The 10,658-nt window shown below is 42.3% G+C and overlaps 3 protein-coding genes across 4 annotated transcripts in view; 2 read left to right on the forward strand and 1 right to left on the reverse strand.

Annotated features, from left to right (window-relative positions):
• Positions 1-317, forward strand: part of mms19 (MMS19 homolog, cytosolic iron-sulfur assembly component) — a 24,913-nt gene extending 24,596 nt beyond the window's left edge. For both annotated transcript variants that reach the window (XM_032503268.1, XM_032503269.1), the window contains exon 31: positions 1-317. This exon is cut by the window's left edge and continues 1,074 nt beyond it. The gene's annotated coding sequence lies outside the window, so the exon portion shown is untranslated.
• A 607-nt stretch (positions 318-924) lies between these two features.
• zdhhc16b (zDHHC palmitoyltransferase 16b) lies at positions 925-9,098 on the reverse strand. Its single transcript, XM_032503270.1, has 10 exons — positions 8,802-9,098; positions 6,192-6,483; positions 5,461-5,655; positions 5,049-5,137; positions 4,941-4,969; positions 4,673-4,806; positions 3,680-3,765; positions 3,466-3,589; positions 3,234-3,304; positions 925-2,507 (listed from the first exon to the last, which is right to left on the reverse strand). The coding sequence occupies exons 2-10, from the start codon at positions 6,459-6,461 to the stop codon at positions 2,405-2,407; spliced, it is 1,101 nt and encodes a 366-aa protein (XP_032359161.1). The 5' UTR covers positions 6,462-6,483; positions 8,802-9,098; the 3' UTR covers positions 925-2,404.
• A 93-nt stretch (positions 9,099-9,191) lies between these two features.
• LOC116671801 (VPS35 endosomal protein sorting factor-like) overlaps positions 9,192-10,658 on the forward strand; it is a 35,401-nt gene continuing 33,934 nt past the window's right edge. The window contains 3 exon segments of the mRNA XM_032503275.1: positions 9,192-9,428; positions 9,991-10,090; positions 10,204-10,386. Coding sequence (XP_032359166.1) covers positions 9,412-9,428; positions 9,991-10,090; positions 10,204-10,386 — 300 coding nt within the window. The 5' untranslated portion in view covers positions 9,192-9,411.

Below are 10,658 nucleotides of genomic sequence, written 5' to 3' on the forward strand. Positions count from 1 at the left end.
GTTCCGTTTGTCCGCAGGTTGCTTACAGGGTGACTTGAATCAGTGTTTAAATCCGCCACCAACATGAGTTACATTTTAAGATTAAATTTACATAATTAAATGCCTATGTTGATGTTAATGTACGTTATATTAAGATTGTAAGTTATGTCAACAATATGTCAATCCGCCTCTCAATATTTGAACAAATATTGATGCTATATCATCATCATCATCGTTGTTGCCGAATCATCGCAGTAAGGTTGGACTTTGGACCTCACATCAACTTATGCCAAGGAAATAGTCTAATTTAAAATGTCATTAAAACCTTTGTAATTATACAAAACACATTTAATGTCTTTTTTTTTTATATGTAAAAGTGGAAATCTTTAAGATTTCAGTCCCGGATGATTTTGTGAACCCCTGGTAGTAACAACAAATTTGGTTTAATACTACAGGTCCCAGAAAACTGGGGGCAGAAACCCGAACTATTGGCGCTCTAATAAATGAGTTGGGACTTTTTCCATCATTCTGAGGGACCGTGGTCGGTTTTTCTGCTGCAAAGTGAGAGTTGGTTACCCCGCTGAGAAGGTACCAGTGTGCCGCCTGCAGCTCTTCATCTACCAGCTCACTGTGGCTTCGCTTTAGTGTTCCGTTTGTCCCTGCAATAGTTCAAACTGAAATGCCCAAAATGGTTGTCTTGTTTTGTAGACGTATTACAAATGGAAAAATTAAAGCTAACTCGTGTTTCACTATTTTAATGTGAAGCTGTAGCAGGAGGAAATGTTAATACAGCATTTTTAACGGGAATGTCGCACAGACACGCAATTTCGTAATAATGCAAATATATAAATATTGCAGTAATTTAGGCAATAGGCTCAATCACCTCATTTGGTGACTTAACATAGGACTTATTTTAATTAAAATCTTCAAAATGAAAACAAGAAATATGAAACAGGTGTTTTATTGAAAAAAAGACAACCTAAATCAAAGTGGAGCACAGCTCCCATTGGGTACACATGTCATAGCTATGGCAACTACAGATCCAACCCATCAATCAATAAGCTACTGATGTTGGGCTGAGAAATATGAAAAGGGAATTACATTTCACATAGCCTCATTTTAAAAGGCTAAATAACCAAACAAGGCACACAATTTATTTTTGAGTGTCAGACAGAAAGGTTAAAGATGATGGAGAAAAATGTACTTGTTGCACAAGTACATTTTTCCTTGATCTCACCTGGCAAGTAAGCAGAAGATTCAAATCAGAAGCTTAAAGACAGACTGGTTCTCAATCTCGCTCCCAAAAACACAGAAATTATTGTAGGTGTAAACATGCAAAGGTAGTAAACCTTGAAACACATTTATAACATTTAAACAACTGCACGGCTTTAACATTTAAAATAGGTTTTCATCTCAAAGCTTGCCTCCCATTAAGAAACACTTTGATTTGTCCTTAGCCGACCACACACACACCCGCGCTGTGGACAATGTATACCATGAAAACTCAGAGTTCTTGAGTAATCGACAGTCTCAGCTCAAATCTCTAACTAAACATGGAGTCACGGACCAATGGTGTCAATTTTTAATGGTGCTATATTTTTTGCATTTTATCATCAATGAACCATGATCACATTAGAATCGCAGGATGTAGACTGCGTAACAGCCCGCCGTATCAGACAGAATTCTCCTCCCTTCCCTTTATCTGCGTGTTATCATTTTCAAAATCCCCATCACTACATGAAACTACAACCCCTGAGTTAGCGACCTAGGTCATATTTTGAGAGGCGTTCGTCACTCATCCTGCTCATTTCCGGGTTGGCACTCCACCAATCAGATTGGTCATTGAGTCCAACTGCCCGCCTTCCGACCCAGCCAGTCATTTCAACCAAAATGAAGGCCGACGGCACAGAACACACCAAACAGACTCGAGTCGCCCACCTCAACAGACTGTCCAACAGCCAATTACAGGTTTGGTGTGTTAGGGCCTTAAAGAGGATGTGGTGGTGCAAGACTTTCAGTCCAAGAGAAGCACCAAGTCTTTGTTGTCTTTACAAATGGGTGAGAGAAAAGTGTGGGTTTTACAACAATGCTGGCCAGCAGCACCATTTATAAATCTAACAGCGCTGCAGTCGCAGGCTGACGTGGGCTGGTGGCAAGGTCTACAATAAGACCTACTGTGCAAGGATGACTCGAGACAGCTGGGATAACGGCTCCTAAGATGATGAATCACTAGCGGTTATTTCCATGTCCCGCTTCTAGCAGTGCAAATACCAACACAGCAAAAACCTTGTGTGTATTTGTGTAACTGCACAGTTTCTCTTTCCATGTCAGTGCATGGTAGCAGCAGGAGCTTCTCTTCTTCATCCCAAGCTGGTCACAACAGTGACACATTTTTCATATGGGTTAGAGAAAAAAAGGCTGAGCATCAGATGGCCATTGGGTCTCTTCTGGTGAAGGTGCAGTCCCACATGATGCCGTCCCCATTGGGAAGATGGCTGGAAGGCAGGAGGACCCGCGTGAACCAGTGACTGGGGAACACAAGAAAAAATTACCTGAATTCCATTTAAAGCAACAGTAATTTTACCATCGTAAAAATTCATTCAAAAATAGTCTTGATTCGTTCCTACCGTCCTAACAATCATGACTGGTTTGGTTAGAGTAAACCTTTCAATTAATTACATAGGTATAATACACTGGCTCCATACAAGCTGGAAGTATTGTTTATTTAAATGAAGCCTGGTGAGTTTGGTGATGGCTAATTTTTGGACAGTTTCTGGTTAAACAAAAAGGATCTTACTCCCTCGGTCTATTCTTGTGAGAAACTTAATAGTCTATATCCACGACGTTCCACTTCTGGGATTGCTTTGCCCATGACAATTGTGATTGGTTTAAAGAAATGCCAATAAAATAGGGCGCTTTTTTCTCCCATCCCGCATAGCTGTGTGGACTAGCCGGACCTTCATTAGCAGCGCCGTGGAGGAAGGTCTGGCAATGGGAGACTAGACCCTTATAACAATGTTAGGAACTATCTACATTCTGTAATTAATCTCTATATAGCAGCAGTTGTATTACTGCACTTTTTTCATTATTGTTGCCAAATCAACCATTAGTGTCACACACACACACACACACACACACACACACACACACACACACACACACACACACACACCACACACACAAAACAACACACACGCACACACACACACACACACACACACACACACACACACACACACACACACACAACTCACCTCCTTTTCTCCACACCCAACAGTAACTTCCAATTGTTTATCGTGCCATGATGATATGGATTTTTGAACACCTGCATTAGAACAGAAGAAACATGAACGGCCGTCCCTGTGCCACTTTTATTTCCGTACTAAATACTTGCAATTATTCAACCTTTTAGTTAAAAGGTTAAAATCCACAATTGTATACGCTCCAACGGTGGTCCAGTAACGATTCGTATGTGGGTGAATGTACCTTGCCCTTCTCCCGGAGTCTTTTGATCTCCTTTTTGTTGATGTGGCGCTCCACACTGCTCTCTCCTCTGCTGATGAGGATGATGTGCCAAAGGGTGAGTCCTCCAAGAGCGACGGCCACCGAGCTGCAGGGAGGACATATTACAACCTCCGCTTTCTGCTGGATGCTATCAACCTTTATCTGATTGAACATAACATGCTGGGGTGTTCATTACCTGGTCAGCACCCAGAGGAAGATGATACTCTTGTAAGCAGTGGTCTCTTGGACAGTATCGGGCGGAGGAGGGGTCTGATAGTATCTCTGAAGGGCACAGGAAATAGTCAGCCCGTATTATTCATTCTCACGCCAAATACGGAGTTATTTTCATTTCAGATTTGATCAGAGGAAGTTTCAGCTCACTGCTGTCTGAGGTCGTTTTGGCTCAAGATGAAAAGGCTGCTTACAAGTACGTTTACATGTCCAACATGCTGGTTCCTGTTCCTGGTTAAGTGATCTTTGGATGTCAAGGACTTCCAAACTAATTGGTATTCAAAGCCTAGAGTTGTTTGTTTACCAGTTGGTGCATAACCACCTTTGATACAAGACCCGTCCTGGTCAGAGGTGAATGTGAGAGCACCAACCAAAGATCCTTTTCATGTCTCCTGTTTCGCTCTTCATTTGCCATCTGAGCTCGTCCTATGCAGTCATGCCTCCGTCTGGCAGGTGCCACCGTACTAGACATTTCGCCATAGCTCCTCATTAAAATTGGACACAGCCTCTACTTGTACCAGTGGCAGCAACAAACTAAGATAACAGTTGGGTAATAGTCTAGAGCAGCCGGTTCTCCAACTTTTTTGTTCAATTATGTAACCCTTTTGAAATATTTTGCAGCCAAGTACTCCTGACAGCACAAAACCTTTTGGGTGAAAGAAAAGGCCATATAAAGACATCCCATCGCTGCACTATCATTATTTCATGTTTAGAATCACTAAATCTATTCATTTATTTAAGCTGTTAAAGTATAATCAATTTTCAGAATTATGTATGCCTGATTTTGATTTTTCTTTTTTTATTCTCTTTGGTTTTTTAATCTTACGTACCCCTTGCAGCACCCCTAGGGATACACATACCCCTGTTTGAGGTCTAGAGGTTAAAGAAAAACTCCACCCGCAGGTACTGGTGGTCATTTTTAATTTTAGACGCAGCATGGAAATTCTTCCGACCTTACCTCTATAGCACTGTAGGCCTCCAGAAAGAGTTTCTGGCTGCTGCTGCTGCAGTAGATGCAGCCCATGGTCATGTAGAGGCAGAAGGATAAGAAGTAGCGGTGGTTGAAATGGCCCACGCAGTTGTTCAACCAGGCTGGAAGCATGTTCAGTTCAATGTGAACAAAGTGAGATATTAAAAAAAGAACTAAACATGAAGCATTTATTTATAAAACAAGAAGGACATTGGCTTTTGCATGCATTGGCTTTTAAGCTGTTACGTAAGGATACGACAGTGGTGGTCCATCTTCAACACACACCTGTAATAAAGCAGAAACAGTTCAAAGTAAATTAAAAAGACAAAATTGACTAACGCTGAACTTAATTTGACTATCTTACGTGTTGCAGATGCTGCAGTGGTGCGTCCTGTGTGGCTTTGGAGTGATGCATTTCTTACAGATGGACACTGAGGGAATATGACCTTTGTCCTTAAAGACAAAATTAAGATGATGTATTATTGTCTTATGGGAACGACAAGTCAATCTAACAAAGAAGCAGACAGAGACAGCGGGGATACACACTAATAATTAAGTACTGGCCAACAAGCCCCTAAATTTGTCCATCTAACAAAAGGAATAGACAGACATTTTATCTATAATGGTACAAAAGCACAAGTGAAGAATCGTCTATTTTTGCAAAAATCCTGAAACGTTTTACCCTGTGGTACGCCAACGACCCACAGGAGACACCATGTAAACAATGTTTTGCACTCTTGTAGCTGAGATGTGTCTGCCTCTGAGGAGTTTGGTACCTTGGGAGGGTGTCCGGGGGAGGTTGTGGTGGCCTTGTAGTAATGGAAGACCACCATCAGAAGAAGCCAGTGGCCACAGCAGAGGTGCCAGACCACCCAGGGCAAAGGGTAAGTTCGGAGGATTGTGGGTAGGACAAACACGTAGACGATGACCACAACCGAGGTGGTCAGCAGTATAACTAGACAGACAAACACCTGAGAGAGGAAGAGAGAGGACACGAGAGGGTGAGGAACATAGTTTGGGCTCGGGCTGTGCGATCAGAGAAAAAATGGGATCGAGAACATTTATTTTGCACAAACTTTTAGGGGATCACCAGAGCCGCACAATACGATATCATCACGATCCTTATGTCACCATACAATATTATTGGGAGTTTAAACATGTTGCAATATTCTGCGATATATTGCTATTTATTACATTTTTTCAAAATGTTTCCCAATTTCAATGTATGTCTCCAAAAGCAAACTTGATCAACATCTGTTTTATCTGAAAAGATAAATTTCTCTTGTTTGTTCACTTCACTTTTATTGCTGCAAAATGGGATTGTCAAGCAGACAAACTGACCAACACATATATAGTAAAAGATCGATACTTGGCATCTGTGTAACGATACAGTATTGCCATGTAAAATATCGCAATACTATGCTGTATCAATTCCCCCCCCCCCCTTAACTTTTAGACGGTGTAGGAAGAAATAAAAGCACCCAGACTAGAAATCCCAACTGCTCACCACTCCGAACCAGCGGGTGACGTTGTCCACAATCCAGTAGACGGGTTCAAACGCGCAGTCGAGCATCGTGTCGGCGTTGCTGAGGCTGTTGAAGTACAGTGACCTGAGCAACAGCTTGCTGTAGCTCCACAGATCCAGCAACCTGCCGCTGATCCACGGCTTGAATCCCCAGCCACGGCCCTTTTTCTGCGGGCGGCACAGCCGGCACCAGCACAACGCCAGTCTCATGGCCCGGGAGAGCTGCCACCTCCAGCTGCTGCTCAGACGCATGCCACCACCTCTCCTACACACTCTGCCATCCAGACACACACACATACACAGAAACACACACCATCCGTTACAAACGCAGGCCGCATATAAAAAGAGCTCGTCGTAGCGCAGCCTGATTGCTGCTGAGTTTTCCATCGTCATCTCTGCCTCCTTATGGAGAAGTCCGTTGTGAGAGCTCCTAGCACATTTCAAAAAGTTAAACGGCCAAACAAGAGCACTAGTCCCATTCTGTGACAGCATCCTCTGTGTGACACACGTCGGTCCAAGAAAACAAAGACGGGGCTAATGAGCTACGCCCATCCATCAGCACATACAAATGAACTTCTCTTGTTAATAATTCACAGCAAATCCACAGCTCCAGGCCAAAAACCTCTTATAAAAGTGCAGGGGAGATGCAGAGTGGTAACCCTGGAAGAGGGAAAAGTGACGAGTTGATTATCTTAAGAAGGAAATAAAGTAGCTACCTGATCCAGGGCATCATTTCATGAAAGGAAGGATTGGTTACACAGGTAAGGCTCGTTCAGCTTCTCTAAAATAGTATGGCATTATTAATGAGAGATGCTAACCAGGGACCTTTGGTGGAGCGTAACATTAAGGCCCGTCAACAACCTGTCCTCGTTCAGCTGCTTCCTAACTATCGAGAGGTGACCGCTGCAAACACATGGAAAAGCCTGTAAGTGCAATAAGTGATGTAGCATAAAAACACACATGATGGCGCTGTTTTTCATTCTATCTTTGTTAAAAAGGTGCTACATCCAACATTAATAAATCATGATGACCACATTACTTTTACAGTGTAATTATGCAAATGTAGAGTAGCCCATTTCATCATTGAATTATGGAGAAAATAATTAGCACACAATTTTTTCATGTTTAGGGCTTTTTTTTTTATTAACCTGCAGGTTGTTTTCTTGATTCATTCGTGGTATAATTATTTTGTCTATAAAATATGACAAAATATTTAAAAAAGCACAACAGCATCTACCCAGAGGGCAAGTTGACATATTCAAAATGCTTGTTTTGTCTGACAGGCAGTCCAAAAATATGAAATACTGTATATACCACCACCCTATGAATATATATATGGAGCCACACCTCTGCTTGTTGCACAGGCGTTCATTGTTGGCTGACCAAACAGGACCTTCATAATTAATTTGTGTGTTATGTACCCGGCGGTGACAGATGGATCATGGGAGAGTGGCACTGTGCCACTCTCTCTCATGGGCATGCTGCTAGGCACCACAGTCTCTATGGCAACCCGCTGCCCTAGCTCTGGCCTTTGTAGAAAGGACGATCACTGCCAGTGTGTCTCCCATAGGTGTCTCCTTTACTTAGTCCTCTACCTCTGTGGTGTGTCAATCAAAGTCAAAAAGGAGGACGAAGCCCATGTCAGAACGGTTTTAGACGTCAACAAGCTCCTGGTTCAATATGATAATAGTATAATAGGGCAATATTTTGATGAGAAAAGCCTGCAGATGCATTTTACCTGTGATGTTTTTAAATCATGCAAAACATGTATTACCACATCTGCTGATCAATAGCATTTAATTAAGTTCAAAAATGTGGCCAAGAATTAATGAAGAAATGCCATACTACGCAAATACAGACTATTCACATTCATATTATAGGGTTATGGTTATTAGACAATTGATTAGAGCTGAAATGAATAGCTGGTTATTCGACAAATCAATCAAAAATAGCAGACAATATGCTTTCTACCCTAATATTATGAATTAATTATTTTAAGTAATTTATTTTCAGTCTAAAAGGTCACATTACAGAAGTGTCTCTCTGAGCGAAATGACTACAACGTTCCACCATTTGGAAATCATTTTGGCAGTTATTATTTTATTATCTCCTCCACCCCTGTAGTTTAGATTATATACTGTGTGAAAGCACCAACAGTCACACCCAGAACATCGTTATGCTATGATATAAAATATTATAATGTATTGTTTTTGGTTGTCAGTACCTGTTATTGTCATGTAACATTAGCTCTAAAAACAGAGAATATCACATCTGTCAAAATGGGGCTGAAGAATTTAATATACCGACTGATATAACGCTAAAATAATTTGACAAAAGTCCACGTTGAGATAATTGTCACTGACCGACTGAATAATACTATCCATTCTTAAAACTAAATATGCAACGTAAGCGTTGAGTGTTGTCTGTCAGTCAACCAGTAACGCTAGCTAGAAGACAGCATTCCGCCAATTAGCTAACGTTAGCTAACTGCTAGCTGCCCCCAGCTACCTTCAACCGGCCTACGGTTAAGAGTCATTTTTAATAAATACAGTAATTTTGCACTAACTCGGAACAAACTTGACATTGCTGTACCTGGTCAGGTGAAGTGGGCGGACACGCTTGCAGGTCAGGTCATAGTCAGGCTAAACTGTTAGCCATCACCTCAGATTGCAGCAGCAGACCCACAGCAAGAGCGGCGATGCTCACGGAGATTGTCTATTGAACAGAAGTTTGGTTAGCAAGCGGACACGTCTGTCCGGCTAACCAGCCGCTAGATAAACGTTTTTTTGTTGTTGGTTAAAAAAGCAGTGGAAGGTCAACTACTGTTCCACTAAGGGTAAATAAGTGTGCTGGATTAGCTCTAAGTAGCCTGTTGTACAACGGAAAGTTCCTCTAAAATGGTTCAATGCCCGAAAAATAACTAAAGTGGGACCTCGTCTTCTTTGGTGCAGCGCGTTTGAGACAGCGCAATGTGTCCTGGGAAATGAAGTCGTATTTTGATGTAGCATTTATTTAAAACAACCTCAATTCACACTGTCGTTGTTACGAGTGGTAAGATAACATCCTCTTATGCATTCACAGTATTAGTTCTTACAATGACAACAATACATATTTAACAGACCGCCCGTTTGAAAGCAAAAACAGCGCTTTGCTCAAATATGCTATAACCAGGAAGTGCTGTGTGTCATATGATTGTAGAAAAATGGCTGCGGTGCAGTGGTAAGTTGCTCTTTTCTTATTTGAAAAAAACTCCGTATTGTTGTTATAAATCGGCAAAAGCGTTTTTATTGATATTGTGCTAGTACTGAGAATGTGCATGCATTGCAGACGTGTGTTTTGCGAGCTCAATTGTAATGTAACGTTCCAAAATAAAATGCCAACTTTGTTTTGCTTAACATAACATTACCAGTTAAGTTTTGAAAAGACCAAACGGTCATTTATGGCGTTGCATGAAATTCCCTCTGTGGCTCGAGGGTGCTTGTAGTCATGCAAAGCCTACGGGACTGTGTCGAAGTCATTACACAGGTTTTATACATAGGTTTTATAGCACTCCCATTGGGTGACGTACGCCACCACAGACCTTCTTATTTGCGTTCCATGCAAGATCTCAGATCCTAATGGGACATACAGTTTGTCGTTGTTTTCAGACGGAAGTGTGTTAGTATCAGTCGTAAATAAACAGTATGCTTTCTCCAGTGAGTGTTCAGAGACCTGAGTCTGAATGTTACTGACTGAAAAATGTCAGTAGAAACAGCTGACAGTCTGTCTGTTGTGTACCAAGGCGATCCAGGGGGCGCAACTATGAGGCAGAGCTGCAGAGATGTCGTCCTGAGGCTGCTCTGGTTGAGTTTGGAGACTACCATCCCCTCAAATCCATCATGGTAGACCATCTGCTGTCACCACTGTCTTTCTACTGTTCCCCCTCATTACAAACGGCACTATCAGCTCTTTGTTGTCTCTTTACCAGCTCTGAACCCCTCTCCTCTCCACCCAGGTGACAGATACAAAGACCCGCCGTGGGGCTCGTAAAGGCAGCACCTCCTCCTCTTCGTCCTCCTCCTCCTCGGCACCCCCGGACCCCCTCAGCTCCATGCTGGATGGGACCGACCCTCTCTCCATGTTTGCAGCAGCCTCGGCCACTGAGACTCCTGCCATGTCACACAGCGCCTCCACAGGGGTCAGTAACTCTGCAGACACACCTATCGAAACTGAGACAAATGCCAAATGCTTTTCCAGGAGATTTTCTACTCTCTGCTAGTCAATATCGTAGACATTTCATTTCCTGGATTGTTCAGGTGCCACCAGAAATTCCACCGGATATCCCAAATTTTCAGCCAGATTCCCCACACCTTCTACTTTCTTTGTTTTGGCATTCTAAACTCCAGTGTATTTCTGAGGACTCTGGTTAACTGCTCCTCAGATCTCTGGAGGGTAAATCCAGACAGCTAG

Source organism: Etheostoma spectabile, chromosome 21, assembly GCF_008692095.1.
Source record: "Etheostoma spectabile isolate EspeVRDwgs_2016 chromosome 21, UIUC_Espe_1.0, whole genome shotgun sequence".
Classification (NCBI taxonomy): Eukaryota; Metazoa; Chordata; class Actinopteri; order Perciformes; family Percidae; genus Etheostoma; species Etheostoma spectabile.

Coding starts and splice junctions, on each gene's coding strand:
- zdhhc16b (XM_032503270.1), bottom strand. CDS start 6,461: ATGCGTCTGAGCAGCAGCTGGAGGTGGCAGCTCTCCCGGGCCATGAGA. Junction 5,138..5,460: donor CCCCCGGACACCCTCCCAAG/GTACCAAACTCC, acceptor TTTGTCTTTAAG/GACAAAGGTCATATTCCCTC. Junction 3,590..3,679: donor TTCCTCTGGGTGCTGACCAG/GTAATGAACACC, acceptor TCCTCCCTGCAG/CTCGGTGGCCGTCGCTCTTG.